We start from the raw sequence: 23,605 nt of genomic DNA, 5'->3' as shown, positions 1-23,605 counted from the left end.
ACATAGTCCCTCAAATAGGCCTAAACGTAAATTTCGGAATTCTTACGAACATTTGAGCAGCGAAGTCGGATCGTTGGGGAGTTTATGTGTTCGTATGGTAGCGGAAAATCGCAAAGTGAGAAACGGGAAATTTTCGGAATGGTCACTATACCATGGGGTCAAAACTTCAAGGTCACACAGAATTTGCAAGGGTCAACCGATTATCACCAAAATCTAATCGATTCTTTCCTGTCATTATCCAAACATTCCCTGAACATTTCGTGCAAATCCGTTTACCCGTTCTCTTGTTATCTTGTACACAAACAAACAAACAAACAAACAAACAAACAAAAAAACAAAAAAACAAACAAACAAACAAACAAACAAACAAACATACGGAACCCTTTACATAACCCCCTGCCGATTTTCATCGGCGTGGGTAATAAACATACACTTGTACAATAATGACATCAATATGGTACTACTGTGATTTTAGCTGCAACACTGACATCACATAGAATGATAGTGGCGGTGATTATCTTCATCTTTACTGTCATAATCATCATCATAATCCTCTACATCAATATTACTATGACTACAAAGCTTATAAACAATGTAACAAAATATTAAATAAGTTGACACATCTCACTAGGCTAAAATGTGAGAGAGATGAGTAAATACATCCTTGAAGGACATCTGAACTGACCAGTGTATCCCCTGGGTACTATCTTCACCATTGGCATAATGCTGCCGGACAGAGACACATGTTGGAAGCCCATCGCTAGAGCAAGGTCGCCGACCTCTCGCTCGTGATCTTCAAACCTGCAGGAGATAGTGACATTTGGGACTTTATCCACCATCCTCTAAACACTAAAATGGGATGAAGATGTCTTAATTTCATCTTATGATGGTACTTTACAATATATGAAGGAGGGTTTGAACCTCCTTGAAAGATTCTGTTTTTCTACTTTGATGATAGTCATGCCATGACCAAAATCTACCACTTCTCAATCATCTCATACAAGCTGCATCCTATTTGTAATTCCTATCCCTACTGACGATATATTTTAATCTAATCAATCAGCAGGCTATCTGTTCATGTGAATGTTATATGACACTGATTGCAAACACACACTCACACACACAAACAATACACACACACACACACACACACACACACACACGTACAAACACAAATCCAAAAAATCCAAAATGAAATGTAGGCATATAAGATAACTCATATGAATCTTAATTTTGCTTAGGGGAAAATCATTTTCATATGATTATACTATCATACTATCCATTTGACCCCAAGTGTAGCTACATTCCTTTTGGCTACTTCTGAGAGATCTTTCTGCAAGCTTAAAATCACAATATCAGTACCAATACCTTCTTTTTTTCTTGGCATTTTATAGTATGAGCTGTGATGACTGACATTAAATGTCATCATTATTCTTATTATACTGCATACCAATTCAATGTAACAATGAATTAGGGTATTCAGGGTAAACAAATACATATCTGTGCACTTCAGTTATTCACTTTAAAATGGTGCATTTTCTATGATGTACATTGTACATGCACTTTTCAAGGTGGTGCTTGTTCTATCACACCTACCAGGTATTCAAGACTACTGATGCATTGCAAGACACACAATCATGTAACTGCATGAATTTCTGTCTATTCATTAAGGAGTATGTGTCTTTGATGAAACAGAACAGCACATGAGGCTAACGAACTATGCATTCATCAAACACACACTTTTTATAATACATTCAAGATCAAACACTATCTTGAAAGTGTTTCATCCATTGTCTTTTATACTGAATTCTGCTTCCATTTCTCTCCGTATCTTCTTCATCACACTTCTAAGTGGGGAGATGATGCAGTCTGTCTACTTACATGTATGAATGCATCAGTACGACAGCTAAGCTTTTGATCCCTTTGTCCAGTACCCTTTGTAGATCCTTCCTCAGCTCAGCTGTGTCCACACTGCTCCATTCTAACAGCTGTGATAGAATCACGATCATACAACAGACGTCACGGGCGTGTGAACGCAGCATGTGCTGTGCAATAATCAATGTCTGTACTGTACACACAGTCAACAGCTCCAAATTTCAGTCCATTACAGCAACATCTTTGAAGGTGTGTTGGTATTTTCTTTAAAGAAAGTCACATGTTGTTCACTTGCCAATGGAGGCAGAGTTAGATTGAGGAAAATTCCTCAGCATCATTTTAAATCATTACCTGTCTGCTTACCACTATGGTCATTGTGAACGATTATCATATTTACAAAAAATTTAAGATCAAATTTTGACAATCTGTCACTTTCTAGTCAAGGAATTGACGACATTCCAATCTTTTTGAAATCACTATTTTTTATATAAAAACAAGGAAAAGTAGAAATTACGCGGTGCGTAAAATATGTCCCCGCATACTATATAGGTCAAAAGATCAAGGTCAAAGGTCAAAGACGTCAAAGGTCAACATTCTGTGTAGAAGTTTTGAAGCCCTCACCTACGTGTGTAGTGCCATCACATAAAGCAAACGGAATCGAAATCCGGTTAGAAATGGCGAAGGAGTAGCATTTTGTAGCCAATGTACAATATAGGTAAAAAATCAAGGTCAAAGGTAAAAAATCAAGGTCAAAGGTCAAAGAAGTCAAAGGTCAAAATTCTGTGTAGAAGTTTTGAAGCCCTCACCTAGTGCCATCACATAAAGCAAACGGAATCGAAATCGGGTTAGAAATGGCGAAGGAGTAGCATTTTGTAGCAAAATGTACAATACAGGTCAAAAAATCAAGGTCAAAGGTCAAAGAAGTCAAAGGTCAAAATTCTGTGTAGAAGTGTTGAAGCCCTCACCTAGTGCCATCACATAAAGCAAACGGAATCGAAATCGGGTTAGAAATGGCGAAGGAGTAGCATTTTGTAGCAAAATGTACAATATAGGTCAAAAAATCAAGGTCAAAGGTCAAAGAAGTCAAAGGTCAAAATTCTGTGTAGAAGTTTTGAAGCCCTCACCTAGTGCCATCACATAAAGCAAACGGAATCAAAATCGGGTTAGAAATGGCGAAGGAGTAGCATTTTGTAGCAAAATGTACAATACAGGTCAAAAATCAAGGTCAAAGGTCAAAGAAGTCAAAGGTCAAAATTCTGTGTACAAGTTTTGAAGCCCTCACCTAGTGCCATCACATAAAGCAAACGGAATCGAAATCGGGTTAGAAATGGCGAAGGAGTAGCATTTTGTAGCAAAATGTACAATATAGGTCAAAGGTCAAGGTCAAAGGTCACGACTGAAATTCTGTGTAGAAGTTTCAAAGCTCCCATGTAGTGCTATCATATAAAGCAAACAGAATCAAAATTGGCTCATAAATGACAGAGAAGTAGCAAATTGAAGATTTTGATCACACACGGACGCACACACGGACGGACGGACGGACGGACGGACACACGGACGGACACACGGACACACACACGTACGGAGCCCGTTTCATAGTCCCCTGCTCGAACTCGTTCGGCGGGGACAATTAGCACCAGTAGAACCTCTGAAAGGTATATTTTCTCCTGACAGAATATAAAAACCAGAAAATTTCTCATTTGCAAGAACTTATATTGTACCTACGTTCAAAGAAGCTTGAACAGTTATTCAGTTGGTTTTCTGCAACAATCGGAGTTGATTTGTATAAAGCTGTTGCTAGAAGAATTTGACTTATCACACAATCTGCAATGATTTGTGAATGAGGGCTTTTGCCCTTTAAAATTAGAGGGATTTAAGTCCCAACACTGTCAGAGCATTTCAACACAACACAGTTCAATGATTCTATGGGCAAGGCTGAAGATGCCATCCTAGGTCATGTGGGCCATGAAAAAATGTGCAACCATTAAAAAAAGAGGACAGCAATTGAATATAAAAAGTGGATTGCTCAAAATTGATAAAAATACAGGGAATGTATGACAATGTGACTATGCTTTTTGATTTTCAGCAAAATACTTCCATGAATAACTCTCAGTAATTTACATTCTGGTAGTAAAACCTTGTCCTTCAAAAAGTGGGGGCAACATGAATTCAACTATGTCTTTTCTTTTTTTTGAAATAAAGAAAGAACAATATAGTATTGCATAATCTTAATCCATCAGTCTGCAAGTGTTCGTATGCAAGTGCATTAGCATGTGTACATATGTATTGTATCAAGATGTGCCTGTATGTTTTTGGTTTCTTGATAAAGAACGGAAACTGACACAAAGGATCTCACTTAAACCCCACAGCATCCCTGCATCAAACCCCCTGTTCAGACGCAAGCCAGTTTATACCAAAAATAGATAAAGAAATGACATATAAAGAATCATTGTATAGCCAACAGACAATTTAGATGCTCATCTTGACTGTTCTGGAAAACGTCCTATAGATGTGCAGTTTCTCACTGTGCATGCCGTTATGGTCATGAGTGACAGCTATACAGTCACCTTTTGTGCATGCTCTTATTAAGCCCCACCCAGTTATACTGTTCTATGGTCGCCATACGTTCAGACGCATAATGGACATGATGGAATGCTGATCTGTTATCGAGTTCTAGTTTGAAATGATGCTCTGACTGTCATTTCATTATACGTCGTTTCATTATATGTCGTTTCATTAGTCAGCGTTCAGATGTATACATAAATTTATCGTTTAGCTATACTGTCTTGGTATAGCTATACCATTGTAGTGTAAAATTTTTGTGTCTGAACACCCTGTATGTTTACCTTCTCTGAGGTAGTACCAGTGAAGACCTTGGTATTTGGAGGGATTGGCAAGCCGCAGCGGTCCTGGTGGACTATCACCCTCTCATCCACTTCAATCACTTCTTCGTAGAGACCCTCTGGCACAACAATCTCCTGCACAGATCAGTAGAAATAAACACAGAATGAAAGTCTAAAACTACTGTTATGTCAATGGATGTAATATACCATCGGATGGAAACATACAAAGTGTAGAATGACACCTATTCATACTCAATTCCTATTCGTACTCAATTCCAGTGATATTTTCTTGTATGTCTGCATTACCTTAAGTGGACTTATGATAACTTGTGAGTTGTTCAACTTACTGTCCAGGGAATAATTTTCCAACTCAAATTTGATTAGCAATTTCAGCTGATGAACAATATTTCACATGGTATCCTGTACATTTCTATGGAAGAAAACTGCTACACAAAAGATAGTTTGTGTAGCAGTGGTGTAAAAGTGCATAGCAAATTGCGATGCGATACCAGGAAAATTATTCCCTGCTGTCTGTGTCACACAACCCTGACCAAGTGGAAGCAAATTAAAAAGTGCAATTCTATTACAAATTGAACACAACAGGCTTCATAAAACTTTTCAGCAATGTTTCACACTTTACTATTATCCCACTGAGGATTGAGGATGAACAGGTTATGCTATGTAACACATGTTCCCATACTCAGGTCTGCCTGACTATACTCTGGACTATTCCTCTATGAGTTAAAGAATGCTTGCAAGGATACCATGTTGAAGAAGAAGAAGGCTTCTTCTTTTCAAAAATAAATATGTTAGAGTTTTTTCTTTGGTAGGAAGGGAGCTTCCCCAACTCATTATCACCTTTGGACTCCTTCCTTTCCACAAACAACATGAGACAGACACATCTTCCTCTCACAGTGTTCATCAACACATACTTTAGTGCTGCACCTGTTACTAGTGGCAGCCTAGATTGTAGTATTTAAAGCTACCAAGTCTCACACATTCTGCGTGAGACTCAAGCATTAAGGGTCCGTCTCACGATCTCACGCATGGCGCCCATTATTCTCACGCATCGGGCAATGTCTGCAACTTGGGCCTATAATAATGAGCATAGCTCAAAGGATTAAAGTGATAGTTGCAATTGAAGGTATACATTTCCCTTTTGTCTTTCAAAATAAGTGAAAAATATAGTCACTTAGGCCCTAAGTATGCACCTGATCGCACCATTAAGAGCTAAAAATTGAAAAAGCTCCCTATCGAGAAGTGGGAGGGGGGGAAACCCCTCCCACACCCTCGCTTGCACGCACATTCGCGCGCTGAGATGCCGAGTCATGAAAATCTCACTAATAGAATTTTTTTGAACTTGGCATCCCTGAGTATTACTGGCCAGAGTTTTGGGCTCACTCCATGTGGGCAGTCCTACTACTGCAGGCAGGGGGGGGGGGGGGGGGGGGGGGTGGGAAGAAACTTCCACCTCCCTCCTGTGAGGTTAGTGTGACACACCAGAGACCCTGACTACCAACACAACATTCAAGTGTAAGAATCATGACTGATACAAGCTACGTTATAGTATCACACATGATAGGGAGAAAAGACACTTCAGTCTATAAGAGGCTTCACTACACCCAGGTACAATTCACAGCAAATCGGAGAGCATGAATTCAGGGAATGAGAAAATCCAGATATGGAATTTTGATGGAATCTGTACACAGCTAATTCATTGTCGATACATAGTATTGATTTGTTACTCTTATGTTGTGATGAATGCACTTATATTTGCACTCTGTGCCGATTTTGGAACATTACATAAAGTACATCGTACATTGTAAGTGTGCAACACCTTCGTCGCTGTTCTAAACACCAGGGAATATAAAGGGCTGACCTGACCTTACAGTCAATACATGTTTGTTGGAGTCTATGTACGTAGTACCTGGCATAAAACATGACCACATATGGTATTACAGGACAATGTTAACCTTTGAACACATTGTTTTTTCATGAAAGTGTACAGCTGCATAAGAAAATTGCTGATGTTGCACTTTCTGCTCCTCCATAGTATGTAACAGAGTTTAAGTTCAGTGTCTGGTTAAGTAATTTCCTGAACGTTTTCAGATCCCTTGCAGCACAGAGAATACAAACATTGTGTGGACAAAGTTTATCTTCCTGACCTACATTGTAGAAGACTTTAGGCTTAGACCCAAAACACACACTTGTAAATGTGCAGGGGTTGTAAGTGGTACCAATCATTTTTGTGGGTCAGGGCAACTTTACATTACATAGCTGCCACTGCACAGAATGAATACACATATCAGTAGGCCATTTATGCCCTACGCAGCAGGGAGCATAAAGGGTTGACCTGACCTAACAGTCAATACATGTTTGTTGAAGTCTCATGTACAGTGTACGTACCTGGTATTTATACATGACAACATTATGGCTTTACAGGGCAATGTTAACCTTTGAACACATTGTTTTTCATGAAAGTGTAGTGTTATGCATAAGAAAAATGCTGATGTTGCACTTTCTGCTCCTCCACAGTGAGTCACAGAGTTAAAGTTCAGTGTCTGAATAAGTACCGGTAATTTCCTTAACGTTTTTAGATCCCTTGCAGCGCAGAGGATACAAACATTGTGAGGACAAAGTTTACCTTGCTGACCTACATTGTAGAAGACTTTAGGCTTAAAACCAAAACAAACACTTGTAAATGTGCAGAGGTTGTAAGTGACACCAATCAGGAAAATAACAGTTTTGTGGGTCAGGGCAACTTTACATTGCATAGCTGCCACTGTGCAGAATGAAAATACATAGGCCATATGACTCATATCACAGTGATTGTGCCATTGAACTGATAACAATGAAGTTGCCTATCTAAAGAGCAGATGTAACTGACATGGAAGCACCAGATATAGTTGCATGAAGAAGATAGCTGCATGGAAAAGTAGAAACTGTGTTCTTTGTATATTTTGCAATTGTGAAATCATGTGCTGGGACAACATGGCAAGAGGAACTTCCTGTCGGAAATGAAAATTCCTCTAAATGTAGCTGAAATGTGTCAGATAAGCCTATCTGATGGCCCCAGACATGTTACAGTGTGATCAGAACTACCTTGCAAATACTGCTAAAGTAACGAATGGAACTACTGGTAATACAGTAAACGCTCAATGCATGGACAGTCAGCCATTCAGGGCAAATAAAAATGGCAACCTACAGTTGTATATGAATGCAAAAGGTCATAAAATATTTCTAGCATTGTATCCCAGAAATAAAAAATGAGTGCATCAAGGGACTGATTCATTTACAGTTTCATATCCAGAATCAGTGGGTCTGGCACTCAACTGAGTACCACAAGTTTACCTTCCATGCATCATTGCAGATTATTACCAAAGAAATAAATAGTAAACTGGAGGGGGGGTGGGAGGTTTGGGGACCTCCAGGGGGCATTGTGTCCACATGCATTCTGTCAAAATGGCAATGATACTTGCCTTGGCTGTAGAAAATTTGATAAGCATTAAACAAACAAACAAACAAACAAACAAACAAACAAACAAACAAACAAACAAACAAACAAACAAACTGTGAAAACTGGCCCTCAGTGTGGTCTCGGCCAAGATGGGGACACCCCGGGATCTTACATTTAATATTTGAAAGTACTGTCATTAGTGTACCTCAAAATTATTCCTGGAAGATAATTTCTGGTGAAATGATGATACTGTATACTGTAAAACGAGGAATGTTCACGTGTATTTTAAATTTGAGAATTTTGCGAGAGCCAAAATTTGCGAAATTAAAATGCAGGTGAAAGTTCTTGTCTACACTATATGCGTTAAATGTTAGAGGCAACTTGGGAATATTTCATGTGGCAAAAAAGGCCAGCGGCTCCAATTCACAAAAATTTCATGCTGCGAAAATATTGTGTCTTACAGTAATTTGGGGCTTCTGGCTGGGATCCCGCAGGATCCAATGAAGGGCATGGTATTCATTTGCACAATTCTACCATCCTAGTGTTTCCACAATTTGAAAAAATAAACAAATAAAATGTGAAATCTGGCCTCCAATTTGTTCTGCCTGACTTGATTAGTGTTAGATAGGAACGAGAGATGCCATTGCCTGGGTACATGTATGCATTTTAATGATCATCCCATAAAGAATTTGATTTATAGTGGACCACAAATCACAGCCCAGGAGAAACATTCTTAAAGCACTGCAATCACAACATTTTGACAATTAATCAGTTAACAACCAGCCAGGGCTTGCTTAACATGGAATAATCAACAAATGTACAAATGTACATGAGATTCTAAGGATTGAAATACACCCATGGGAATGAACTCACAGAATAAACTCATTATACAAGATCTTCAGAGGGCACACTGTATTATTTGCATACATCAATAAACTGGTCTTATGTGTAAATATGTTGGCAAGACTTTGGCACCCAGTACCAGGTACCACAGCATAATGTGAGCAACAAGACAGTGATGCATGGCGCTACACATATTGGTATGATGTGGGGCAAGCCACACTCACCAGGTCGAATATCTTGGGGCGTGCCTGGTTGCCGATGTAGAGGAGATCTCTGAAGCCCTTTGTGATGACCAGGGCCATTCTCTGACCCTTCCGCTCCAGCAGGGCATTGGTGGCTACCGTGGTCCCCATGCGGATCCACTCAATCTGGGACGTGTCTACCGGCTGGCTCTGTGGCATTGGTGTGCCAGTTTCCTGAAGGAAGAAAGAGAATATAGTTCGTTTTTTTTTATTTTTACACTGATAGCTAAACGACAAAGCTAGAAGAAAAATAACAATATTATTGTTACTACTATTAACTATTACAACAAAAATTAATACTACTACTATTACTACTACTACTACTTTTACTACTACTATTGTACAACTACAGTAGTACTGTTGCTGTTGGCTGCTACAACTACTGTAAAACATGATATATTTGCGGCATGAAAATTTCACCATTTGGAGCCAACGGCCTTTTTCGTGGCATGAAATTTTCGCAAATTGCCACTGGCGTTCAATGCATATAGTGTAGACAAGAACTTTTGTGTGCATTTTAATTTCGCGAATCTTGGCGCTCGCAGAATTCACAAAATTGAAATGCATGCGAACATTCCTCTTTTTACAGTACTTCAACTACTACTACTACTTCTGCTGCTAGCTGCTACAACTACATGTACTTGTTGTAATAACAATAATCATAATAATACTGGTATCACACTGCATCATAGTCAATCTCTTGATAATGATAAATGCTTCTTTCAAACTACAACTCGTAGGTGAGACCATTTGTCCCACTTAGCCCTCGTGACTAGTTAATGAATACTCATGAAGTTGGTGCATTTTGTATCATATGTAGATGAATGTGTATTCTTTTCAGCCAAATTAATAAGAAATCATTCATGCAGCATTTATACATACAATGCTACTTTCCGTTAGGCTGCTTTAACCACTGTTCTTCTAAGTTCTATTCAAAAGATAAATCCATGTTTTGAAAAGTCTGTGGTTCAGAGACCATGACAGACAAGTGCTAACTGTGCACTGGCTTATTGCGCCCTTTTAATATACTGTTTCAGTGCTCTCTTCACAAATTTGCGAGTGTGCTGGCTTGCATGTGCTGGCTTGTGCTATTCACCCATCTGCTTCAAGTGTTCTCAGTCTTCATGAATACAGGTTATGTAATCCCGCTACTAAGTTCACTGCCAGCTGTGTACCAGTATGTCTCATAATGATCCTCTGTGTGGGATTACTACATTGTTAGACCTGAATGGGTAGTGGTCAAGGTGATAGGGTGGGGAAAGCCACTGAAAAGAAGGAAATATCCTGGCTAGTCATGGCTAAGGCAAATAAAACATAGAGGGTTGACCTGATAGTGTAAAAAACAAACAAAACAGCAGCACTGAAGCAAAGAATACTTCCTTTGACCACAGGTTTGTGTGAGATTAAAGTAAAAAAGTGAGCTGGGGGTGGGGGTTGGGACTACAGAATAAAGATGAAATATCTAGGTAAATTGTGGCTACATTTGTACGTAAACTGACACATAAAGGGTCGACCTGAGAGTGAAAGAAAAAAAGGCCCCTCAAAGAACTGATGTCAAAAATACTCCATTTTGATGATGAGTTTCGGTAACTACAACTACAGTAAACCCATGTTCAAGTTGGCTTTTTCATACATTAAGTGAAGTAAAAAAACAAACAACAACAACAGTGAAACTTCACTAAAATCAGAAACAGCGAAACTTCACTAAAATCAGATCAATGTGTTTTTAAGAGGTGGGTACAGAATTTAAGAATTTCTTATAATCCCACAAAGCAACACCATTTCAATCATATTTGTGCAACTCAATTTGTTACCGATTATTCATACAGAAAGATATCTGAATATTTTTCACTGTAGGAGAGTCAAAAGCAAATGACATCACTGCCTCATCTAGTAATTGATGAATAACTGTGAAAAATTTTTTTGTGTGTGTTTATTGAATATGAAAAAATCACAAACTCTGAAATATCCCTCTCATATAATTTGTCCACACAAATTGAAATTTGTCATGTTCTAATACTTGAATTACTCTTTTGATTAAAGTCAATTTTGTGGTAAAGAATTGCCTTTAAATGCATAGTTAGTATGCCATATTTGATAGTGTCTTTATACATATTTCCTAAATTTGGACTTGAAAGACAAATTTGTGAGTGGTTGAAATCAGACTCAAGAAGCAATAGCACTGTTTCATGAAACAAAGTGAGTGATTTCCCACTTTCCCACAATATACAACATGCTGGTGTTACTGGAGGCAATATATTTGTTAGTTGTTTACTATTGCCGTGGATGTCAGTATACTCGTGGCATTCATTTTAAAAGCAAAACACTGTGATAATTTTGCTTGTGTTTAAACCCATAACAATTATGTTACAGTACTCCAATCTCCTTGCGACAAATGGATAGATAATCTTCTTTATTTATTTTTTAGTACTTCCATGTGTCATATTCTTTCAAATAGGTTTAATCCTAAATGAATGGGTGAAATGATTCCTACAGGTACATACATCAGAGATCTCCTGTCTGTAACAAGTAAGGGGTGAATTTCAGGCCCATGAAATGACCCAATGAAAATGTAGGATTCCTGCATTACCTGTTCGAGGATGCGTCGGATCCCTTCCATCGGTGCATCGGAGTAATTTGAAGGGTCAACGGACAGAAGCTTCATGACCACCTCCTTCCCGCCTGGACATCGGCAGTAGATGTCCGTGAAGGTGCCCCCGCGGTCAATGGCAAACTGGAATCCATTTTTGCTGGCCGACGTCGTCATAGTGACTTGATGTCTAGATGATAATTGGGCAAAGAGTCACAAACACACAAAATGTTACTGGCAACATTCAGTTTTTAGTAATAGTCAAACCTGTCTTGGACATGATAAGAGTAGCTTTGAGTGAATAGGGTTCAGCTTTGTCTTATTACTCTATTCTTCACAAATGTGCTTTGATGGAAGTAAGGTGTACATTGCAATTGTATTGGTTTTGATGGACATTAATGGTCTCTGCACATGCTCCGGTAGCTGAATGGGTGAAGCTACACAAAGTGCACATCTTACTGTAAAACCACAAACATTGTAATCAAAGCACAAAGCGTCATGAATTACAGCCAAACTTTCTTGAACTGCCATGTGCAGGCATTCAATATGTTGTGTAGACAAGAATTTTTTAAAAGCGCATTTTACTTAGACAAATTCTGACTCCTCGATAAATTTGCACAAGTTTCATACAAGTAAAAATGTCTGATTTTACACTACAGTACATTGTTACAGCTGTGATACTCCAATTCAGTGGTCATAGTTCAGCATACAATGTGTTTGATTGCCTATCTTCATTGTAGTGTTATGAGAACCAAGAAGATTATTCATTATAATTTTCCAACTTCATTCTGTTTCAATACCCTAGGCTACTTTTTGAGAAGAGCAAATATTTGCTTAGAAGCAAGATGTTAAAAGGTCCTGAAGACGAGACTATCTATATCCAGGTTAAAGTCACCATGACTCTGCAAGATTAGTTTTACAGAACGCATTTCTTTTCAAAGACAGAAAATGGATAAGTTGTTTTTGTTTTTTTCTTTAAAGACATGCAGTGTCATTCTGTAGAACAGCGTTACTGTAACAAAATGCAATGAGTATTCCTGCCAAATCCCTTTAAAATGCAAATGAATTTAACCCATCACCAGTGTTAGTGTGCTGTGGGGAAAAAGAGAGAGAGAATAAAAGGGGGGAATCAAAATAAAAAACAAAAAGGAAATCTGGACCACAGGGTCTACAGCAATCTAAATCAACGAGTTCTTTTATATGATTATTTCAAAACAAGTATGGTTGTAATATGTTTAATGCTTTCCAGTTTATTTGGTATGTTCTGTGTCCTTGCAGGAACAGCATTATAAACACACAAAAATATACACACACACACACCAGGGTTCGAAATTGGCGATGGTCCGCTGGCCATTGGCCACCCAAAATCATGTCGGACTAGCTAAAAATCATAAAATTCTGAAGTAACTAGTCCGTCTGGCTAGCAAAAATATTGCTTCAGTGTCAAAATTGATTCTAAGTAGTCCGCCTGGCTAGTTAAAAAAAAAGTTAAGTGCGACCCCTGCACACACACACACACACACACACACACACACACACAAGAAGCAGTCACTTTGTGGCTATTACGCAGCCCTTCCCTCCCCTCCCCTCCCATCCCCCCCCCCTCCCCCACCCAAGAAAAACCCTCTCCTAGTCCTACAGGTCATAAGACCCACATCATGTGTGCATTTCCTTCCATTGCACTCTCATGTGATAACAATACCCTACTACCATATTCTTTCTGCTGCAGTCATCCACTGCATACTCAGGCTTTACCAACCTTAGCAAAGTACAATGCATTATATAGGATGTTGATTGAGAATTTTCACAAGCAGTATAAGGGGGTTCATGTACCCAGTGGGATACCAGTGAGAATCAGATGCAGGAGTTGATCTCCCATGCACACATGACTTCACAGTGCCCTTTCATCTGGCTTTTTGTTGTTACTGGTACTGTCGCACCTGTTTTTTTTTGGGGGGGGGAGGGGGGTGTGGAGAGAGCTTTAATACTGAAGTACATGTACAGTTTCCTGTTGTTCCATATGATTGGGGTCTCTGCATCTTTTAACTATTTTTCAACAGTGAATGTCCATGAAGTAAAGGTATTAAATGTATTTCATTTCAATACTCCTGCATCTTGTAAAGTCAGTGTTTATGATTACAAGTGCCCAAAGCAAATGAATAATGAGTTTCCCTTAGTTTGACTGTAGCTCCCATTACCGGTAACACAGCCTCTGAGGTAGCTATCAGGCATATGCTTGGCTTTGTATGGCACACAAAGACGTGGGTTTCTCTGCAAGAATACACCATATATTGAAAGATTACTACACTGTACGTCGCTGGTCATGCATTATGCATTGCTCATGGATGCATTAAGTTTCAGTTCTTGACTGCTAAAGCATTCACAATAGTCCAGTTCTCCTCTCTGATAGAATATATATAACGGGAATTTTGATTTATGGGAGCTTTGCGAGGCACAGGTTTACATGATATCCATCGATATACACTGGTATGTTCACGGCTGAATAGAGCTAAAAGCCCCTCACACCTGAGCGAATGCAGGGGGACGAAGGGGGACGAATGGGAAAAACGCACGAAATGCGCGCGAATTCAACGATTTCAAATAAAATTGCCTTCAAATCATCCGATTATAAACTAAAGACAAATATGATTAACGAACGGTAAGCGAAGGATAAATATGACATGCAAAGGATAGCGATTTTTTGGTTCACTTCTTTGAATAAATTGCGGCCGAAGGCGAGCGAAGGGTTGATATGACTCGATAACACGAACGAACAATGAGCAATGGTTTGATATGGCGTGCGATTGGAAACGAAGACAAAAGAATATAGATCAGGCGTTCTCGTACGTGTGTGTGCGCTCCTCGGGGAGTATAAAAGCGACCAGGTCAGTTCAGATTTCAGTGCGCCCAGATAAATCATCTACGCAACATTTACATTTAAAGGACGTCAAAGATAAACAGTAAAATCAGCCGGAAGATTCCAGTATTTTTGGCACTGTAAACATTAATGTTTTTTTTTTCGCAAAAATTGTGCGAGTACGTGGAAGGTGATAGTCATCACGATGACGAGTTGGGTAGATATGAAAAGAGTTATTTCTTATGAACAAAAGTGCAAAAATGTCAGGAAGCTCATCAATTGAAAATTTATACATAAAAATACCAACATTATAATGAAACAAATTTTTTACATATAGTTTGTATTTTTTGCAAGAGATTTTAAAAAGTACAGTTATGAATATTTTATGATAATCAGTGGCACATAAATCTGTAACGCTGGATGCATCTGGAAGGGATATAGATTAGGGCAGTCCGCGGACTACAGTTATTTAGTTAACTTGCCCAACGCCTGGCAGCCCTGTCAGGTGCATTCAGTGTTACGGTATTTTTGTGTTATTGTAGGCCCTATTGATTTATTGTTTTGAGCTTTGTAATTGATTATGTATTGCATGTTTTCTGCCCAATAAAATAATAATAATAATAATAATAATAATAATAATAATAATAATAATAATGATAATTATAAAATCATTCAATTTCAATCAGTTTCAGATTTTTGCTTCTACACAAAAGATCATTTGTGTGAAATAAATATCCAATATTATTAATTATTCTTAAAGCACGTTTTTGAAGAAGAAAAAGGGTATCAAGCAAAAATTTAAACGAATTGCCCCAATTGCTATCATTTTAGCAACAAAAATAGATATTGTTCACAGTAACAATGGAGGTGAGGTGATAACAAATCTGACGTACCCCTAAATTGACTCGACCTACCCCCTTTCCCCTATTGTATCATACCTACCACCAACTTCGAACCAGATAAATTTGTAGTCACTGTCCACTATAGCCAACAGGATTATACTAAAAAGCCCTTGTAGTTGCAGCATAGCGAGCCGGACAGAGGAGGCTTTCTGATGGCCACATGCTTGCCATCAATAGCTGCCACACAGTGGGGAAAATTCCACCGCTTGTAGAATCCACCTCCAGCAAGTTGTTTCCATCCATCAGGGGTTGAAGAGGCTGTCATGACTTCATCTGCATACTCGTCACATATGGCCTGACACACTATCTTCCCTGGCCACTACATATAGGGCGTTTTCAGGCACCCCCCACCCATACTGCATGTCGGAGTACTTGGTGCCAGACACAAGATGACGGAGAGTAGCTGCCAACTAGAGACCTTCTTCCAGCGGCTCCCTGTACCAGGTGTACCTCCTCCTGATTCTTCCTCTGACCCTCTCCAGGATTTCATCGTAGAGTTCAGGGGGCATGTAGAGAAATTTCTTGAAAGTCGAAGGGTCTTCTCTTCGGAGCTCAACCAGCAGCTGGTCGTAGATTCCAAAAGCCCTTCTTCTGGCAGGGTTCAGCCACGTCTTTCACCAGATACGACGTCTTCTGAAGCCTCGTCTCCATCTGAAGCGGCCTCTGATGAACTGGTGTAGGTTCAGCTGCTGATGTATAATATCATTTTGAGCCATTGCCAGTAAATACTGGACTCTGAGGCGGGCTGCATCTTCCATTTTTCTGAAGATACTTTGAAACTTTCAGGTGGAATGTTTATAAAAATATATGAGTTGCGTGGTGAGTGGCTGGTCACATAGAGCAGCTCAGCATTCGCCATTTTTTTTTCATCAGGTCATTCGCTCGTATTCATATCACTTCGCAATCCATAGTTTGTCATAGTATCTCTTAGACTTGCCTTCATGTATGCATCGCCTTTCAAATTTTAGTTTCCCTTCGCATAGAAGATGGCAAGCGAAAATACGTTTGTCAGAGTATCTTCGTTTCTATGCGCAAGTCATATTTAGTCATCGTGTTGCTTCGTTTAGAGTTCTTTCGAGATCGGTCCACCTTGGAAAAAGCGCGATGAGGGACTATGCGTGACAATAGCACACGAACGACAAACGAACGATTACCGCAGACTAAATATGAGATGCGAATGACAGACGATCTTTCAATTTGTCGGGAAATTTTAAACATGTTCAAAAATCCCGTGCGAATTTGAATAATCGCAACTGTTAGTTCAGAAGGTGTACGAACCCAAACACGAAGGGTGAATATGACTTAACTATCAATTACCATTGAAAACGATTTTTCCAAAAATGCCTTTCGCCAGCCATCGCAAGTCATAATTCAGGCAATTCGCTCAGGTGTGAGGGGGCCTTAAAAAGGATTGTTAACCAAAGACATATAGTACAATGACTACATGGTGTGTATACTTACATTCACTATGCTCTAGGGCTTTAAAAACCAGCACCCCTGTCACAAAGGAACCAGGTATCTTCACCACCTACACTGTGGGCATTTCCACTGTAAATGGGTACATCTTAGGGATGCTGCTTTATCTACTGTTTCAAATCCAACGGTTAAATTGTGTGTTTCATCAGTGGTGCCTCCATGGTACAAGTACGTGTGTGTGCGCACATTGTTTGCTCTACATTGTGGTACTCAGTATTCATTTGAGCGCATGCGTTACTTTCTGTGCAGGCTGTACATTTGAATGGATTCCAAGCAGGACATCAATTTTCACTCTAGGAAATGTCAAATTGAATTCTGTCTTTTCTTTAACTAGTGTAAGAGCGTGAAAGAGCGTGAATTGTGAGTCCCTTGTCGGGTGATGTAGCGTGGTACAATCACAACTCTTACTGTACATTCAGACGCGAAGAAATACAAAGTACACAGTTCGATATTCAGTTCATAACGTGTGTATATTTATTGGTAGTAGATATACACAATCTGTATATCCAGCGTAGAATGACAGCGAATATATATAAGAGCACTCCCGATAAGGTTACAACATAGCCATCTATCTGATGGCCAGGGAGAATCAGAGTTGAGGACTTCTGCCCAAGACAGGGGCGTCCAGAATGATCCCTCTCAACATGTGAGGGTCAGATATATCAGGGTTAGTAAGTAAGGGGTCTTTAATGTAAGAATTACTTTGGTTACCTGTAATAAAACTAGACAAAGGACTGACGGTGGGAATTGTAAATACAGGAGTCTGGATTGACTTGGGCTTGACCGGGAGAACAAAGGAAAGGATTAAGTATCAGTTTAATGGGGGTTTACTAGAGGAAATGGTATATTGTGCTGGTGGGCTATTACATGACCAGTTTGCTGGGAAGTTCACTGACATTGCTAATGAAAGAATATAGTTACTTTTAAACTGTGGGAATTGTAAACAGGAGTTTACTGAGAAGTTCTATGACATTGCTAATGAAAGGATGTAGGAACTTTGCAACTGTGGGAATTGTAAACAGGATTTCGGGTGGACTGGATTTCTCAATGAACCAATGTTTAGGGTACCATCTTTCCGTCTTACACTAGGATGAAACATACATAATGTACAAGTAAGCAGTTATGCACTGCAAATTCAAGAATCTAATGTTTATGAGATACTCAGTGCCAAAAAAAAATGATCACAAAAAAATATTAAAATTTACACTTGTAGCCATTGGCACATTTTATACTAACTGGCAATAATATTTCTCAAAGCAGCAACAATAGAACCCGGATGGTTATCTTACCCTTCTTAAACATTCAAACACATACAGTAGTTCATAGTTCAGAGGAGCTCATTGTACAACTTGCTCCGAGGCAAAACTGCTTTTTCATGTGGATCCACAAATTATTTTGCAAATAAGCCTGCCAGTGCAAATATAATACCGGAATAAGATACACTGCTTCAACCCCCAAGACACACACACACACTATACTGAGGGCTGCAACAAATATGGGTATAATTTAATTTCTTTTACATGTGAGAATGAAGCTTCAATAATCTTCGACATATCGGAGGTCCTGTTGGAAGGTCTGCCTTTTTCTCTTTTTTTTCTTTTTTTGCCCTCTCTTTTCTTTTGTCTCTTTGGTTACAGTGACTAACTATACATGTACAAACCCCCTACCCTGTCATTTAGCTCTTTAGTTGTTCAAAATCAATCCTGTCCATTGTTATTTGGATTTTAAGACAGAAGGACAGGCTCAGGTACATTGTACCCCTATCTGAAATCACATAGACCTACAGTGTCTATGCCCTCCCCCCCCCCCCTCATGTGTTGTTGAATGAATCTACACTTTCATCTCTTCTTTTATTAATATCTTCTGAAATAAATCTTTCAGGTCCCAATGTATTGATTGCTACCTGTACATAGTATCGAACCCAGAATCTCCATCTTACATTAGCATCATCTTCAGATTTCACGCACATGAATGCACAGTGTAGTGGGATTTGGTTTTGGGGGATGGTTGGTTTTAACTTCCCCTCCTATCTACTGTACCTCACGACCTTAACCAGACCCGGACTGTGACTTTAACATGACTAGGGGGTCACCTGACTGACACATCCAACTCTATATCAGGTGACAATTGACCCCCACGACCTTGACTCGACGCTGAATGGACTCACGGATTAGGAAGGAAACAACTACAAGGCATACACCTGTATAAATCTACCTGAATCCAGTCCATCGTCAGCCTGGCGTAGTCAGTAAGTATTTTACGCTGTGAAGTGGACACTACTCCCACTTTAACAGTTATACGTACAGAAAAGTTACATGTACACTTGTACATGTAATACACGTACGAATGCTGCATTCAAAACTTTCCTTCATGGAATTTACCAGCTGCACAAGATGTTATCGATCATCATGAGAAATACAATAAACACAGAAGTACATTTGTTACAATAGTTACAAGGGCTGTTTTGCTTATTGACCAAAAGATTGGTCTGTATCTGTGTGTAGTAGATTCTATTATTAAATATTCCTATAAATACACCTGTAAGGCTGTAATCCACTGAAAGAAAAACTTACATTGTATACACACACATACACACACTTTCTGAGGACTGCAGCAAATATAAACGAATTTCCTTTACACATGAAAATGAAGCTTTTGCCTTCAAAGGTATGCTCACACCAAGATTACGTAACCAGTTTGGTAATGTCCGACTAGAAATATAAACATGGTAATATTGGTATGTATTTAAACGGGCGAGCATCCAAAGCTACATTGGTCATTACATCTCTGTTCTGGACAGGACACCGCACTGTAGCCATGTGTATGCTTGCACGAATATGACTGCTACATCGCATTAGTGCATTATTTACCTCCCTCAAATCTTCTTATCTATGAACGTTTTTCTTATCTGTACAGTACTTACTTCTGCGATTTTCCAGCTCTTTTCTCCACTTGCCTAATCGAAGACGAATCTCCGTTTTCCTGCAGCCCGGCTTCGCTGTGGAGGTCGCACGTCGCAAGGGTATCGGCTCGACTGATTCTCCTGCTCTAGCTAGCTATGCTGTTGTTGCTGCTAGCGCTTAGCTAGAGTGCACGGGTACCTTCACCGGTCCTGTATGCTGATGGGAATGAAGTGTGAGTGTATCAAAAGTCATACGGGCGCACATACACACACATCCGATGTGGTGTGTGCGTCCTTGGAAGTAGGCCCTACTCATAGAGTTACATATCAAGAACTAGAGTGCGCACTAGCAATATTGCCCTTCAGCGCAGTCGCACTCCGACCAGTTAAAAAACATTCTCTCCTGCATCTTCTTCCTCTTCTTCTTCCAGGAAGAGTGCAGCTTCAAGTTTTGAAGATTATCGCACTGTGAAATGTGTGTGAGTGTGTTGGACTGTTATACCTATCCGTACAATTTCACATGCACAGATGTGATGTACAGTTGTAGTAGTAATAGGACACTTTCCCGACGAAGTAAAATTCCATCTTGCTTCCGAAGAATAAGTGGAGTGTGAATTCTGAAAAAGGACTTCATGAGCTCTTTATTTATTTTGCAATACTTTGTTATACACTTTCACTCATCTGCGTGTAATAATAATTTCTTGTTTTGTTCTGTTTTTGTTTTAGTTGTTGACAGTTGTTGTTGTTGTTTTGGGGAACCTCGTTTAACAAGCTGTGCTTTTTCAAGGTCTCACGCAATATTCCATGCAGCTAAACATCAACCTAGTTCATTTTTTTTTTATTATACAAAACAATGTACTCGTCCCCACAAGGGGGCTGTGTTACATGTGAATTGTTTGTGATAATACATAGAAATTGAAATTGAAATTGAAAGTACGAATGTCAAAACATCAGCAAGAAGCTATATTAACAATATGGGTTCCTCGTAAAAGAAACTTATATTATCTAGTGCACCTAAACAGAACAATACAGAACACACAAATCCCCGGAGCAACGATAACTTCTAATAACAAAATAAATTCCAACCCCTGAATTGAGGAAACCTTTAAAACGTGCATGCCAATTTGAGCTACCATGGTTCCACTTGAAATAACAATTGATAATTCATCTATCCAATATTAGTCTTAATTAACTTAAAAACTAAAAGGAAATGATTGAAAAACAATTCTATATTGCTCAAAACAATTAGTCTTGATTATATATACTGATCTTTGTAATGAACCTATAACTGGGCCCGTTTCATAAAACTTGTCACATGGGCGTCACCGCGGGGGGGGGGGGGGGGGGGGGGTGCGTTGGGTGCGAACGCACCCCCCTTCAGACCCTTAAAAAAAAAAAAATCAGTCTTGTGAGCGACCTCAACGCCGGACCATAAATAATAATTATTTTTTATTTATTTATTTATTTATTTTTGAAATTTTGCATCGGGGACAAAAAAAAAAAAAAATCGTGGGCAAAACAATTCGCACCCCTGGTTCTGGCAGCACTGATTTTATACATATCTACTAGTACAAGTGTATTCTATATATACAGTGTTTTACTATTTAGATAGATTTTGGACATCCTTCCCATGCTTGGTCACTTCGACGCCACCTCGCTGGTCATACCTCCCCAGTCATGAACATAAACCGACACCCTTGACTACCAGTGGTGGATTCAGGGGGAGGGGCGCTATCGGGCGTCCCCCCCCCCCCCCCCCTGCCCCCTTTTAATTTCCAAAGCGAAAAAAGTACAGCTACAAACGGCAGTTTTTGGACTGTAAAATGTTAGAATTTTCAAGCTCGCTGGCTCCGCTCGCTGGCATTTAGTCGTAATGCCATTCTCCTGAAGTTGCTGCCAGTACGCCCCCCCCCCCCCCCCCAACCTTACTGCAAAAAAAAATATATATATAGCTACAAACGGCAGTTTTTGGACTGTAAAATGTCACAATTTTCAAGCTCGCTCGCTCCGCTCGCTCGCATTTAAATTCTCCTGATATTGCTGCCAGTAATTGCCAGCAGTTGCGCCCGGTGCACCCTCCTTAATTTCGAAAGCAAAAAAGATATAGCTTCAAACGGCAGTTTTTGGGACTGTTAAATGTCAAAATTTTCGAAGCTCGCTCACATTAATCCTGCAATTCCCCTGATGTTACTGCCAGTAATTGTCTGCAGTTGCGCCCGGTTTGCCACCCCCCCCTTCATTTCCAAAGCGAAAAAATATAGCTACAAACGGCAGTTTTTCTACTGTAAAATGTCAACATTTTCAAGCTCGCACTCTTCGCTCGCTGGAATCGTTATGCAATTCACCTGATGTTGCTGCCAGTAATTGCCAGCAGTTGCGCCCGGTGGCATCCGCTCCACCCCCCTTATTTCCAAAGCAAAAAAATATGGCTAAGAACAGCAGTTTTTGGACTGCAAAATGTAAAATTTTCAAGCTCGCTCACATTTAATCGTTATGCAATTCACCTGATGTTGCTGCCAATAATTGCCAGCAGTTCCGCCCGGTGCGCCCCCCTCCCTTAATTTCCAAAGCGAAAAAATATGGCTAAGAACGGCAGTTTTTGGACTGTAAAATGTAAAATTTTCAAGCTCGCTCTCTTCGCTCGCCCGCATTTGATTTTAATCGTTATGCAATTCACCTGATGTTGCTGCCAGTAATTGCCAGCAGTTCCGCCCGGTGCGCCCCCCTCCCTTGATTTCCAAAGCGAAAAAATACGGCTAAGAACGGCAGCTTTTGGACTGTAAAATGTAAAATTTTCAAGCTCGCTCGCTCCGCTCGCTCGCATGTAATCGTTATGCTCTCCTGATATTGCCGCCAGTAATTGCTAGGAGTTGCGCCCGATGCGCCCCCTTAAATTCCAAAGCGAAAAAAATATAGCAACAAACGGCAGGGTTTTTTTTTTTTTACTGTAAAATGTCAAAATATTCAAGCTCGCTCGCTCCGCTCGCTCGCATTTGATTGTTATGCCTTTCTCCTTATGTTGCTGCCAGTAATTGCTGGCAGTTACGCGCCCGGTGCGAAAAAATATAGCTCCAAATGGTTTTTTTTTTTTACTGTAAAATGTCAAAATTTTCAAGCTCGCTCTCCTCGCTTACTCGCATATAATCGTTATGCCATTCACCTGCATGATGTTGATGCCAGTAATTGCAGCAGTTGCGCGCGGTGCGCCATCCCTTAATTTCCAAAGCAAAAAAATATGGCTACAAACGGCAATTTTGGGACTGTAAAATGTCACAATTTTAAAGCTCGCTCGCTCCGCTCGCTCGCATGTAATCGTTAAGCCATTCTCCCGATATTGCTGCCAGTAATTTGTCGTTTCACACCGTCATTCCATAATCCATTTGTAGGGGGACAACCCCCTCCAACAACCTCCCCCCTTGCTCGTTTCGTTTGTTCGGGCTCGGTCGCGTTCATGACATCAGTGTAAGAATTATTACTAGAAGTTTATTTGAATTATACAATTTATAGGCAACTTGTTCAATAACAATTTACTTCAAAATGTACTGATACCTTAAACAAGTGGGACTGTTTGAAGTCGATAAAACACGCAAAATACCTGCATCAAATTGCACCATTTAC

The 23,605-nt window shown here is 39.7% G+C and overlaps 1 protein-coding gene across 1 annotated transcript in view; it reads right to left on the bottom strand.

Annotated features, from left to right (window-relative positions):
* Nucleotides 1–20,793, bottom strand: part of LOC139711683 (5-oxoprolinase-like) — a 58,371-nt gene extending 37,578 nt beyond the window's left edge. The window contains exons 1-7 of the mRNA XM_071623542.1: nt 20,782–20,793; nt 20,009–20,133; nt 11,851–12,040; nt 9,243–9,434; nt 4,722–4,853; nt 1,882–1,988; nt 686–801 (exon numbers count right to left, since the gene is read on the bottom strand). Of these exons, the coding sequence (XP_071479643.1) occupies nt 686–801; nt 1,882–1,988; nt 4,722–4,853; nt 9,243–9,434; nt 11,851–12,040; nt 20,009–20,133; nt 20,782–20,793 (874 nt within the window). The remainder of the gene's footprint in view (nt 1–685; nt 802–1,881; nt 1,989–4,721; nt 4,854–9,242; nt 9,435–11,850; nt 12,041–20,008; nt 20,134–20,781) is intronic.
* Between the last annotated feature and the right edge of the window lie 2,812 nt (nt 20,794–23,605).

The sequence above is a fragment of the Diadema antillarum genome, unplaced genomic scaffold (assembly GCF_040938485.1).
Source record: "Diadema antillarum isolate AM-2024a unplaced genomic scaffold, OU_Dant_1.0 seq00001684_RagTag, whole genome shotgun sequence".
Taxonomy (NCBI): Eukaryota; Metazoa; Echinodermata; class Echinoidea; order Diadematoida; family Diadematidae; genus Diadema; species Diadema antillarum.
The sequence above is the reverse complement of the archived record's forward strand: the minus strand, read 5'-3'. Positions and strand labels throughout refer to the sequence as shown.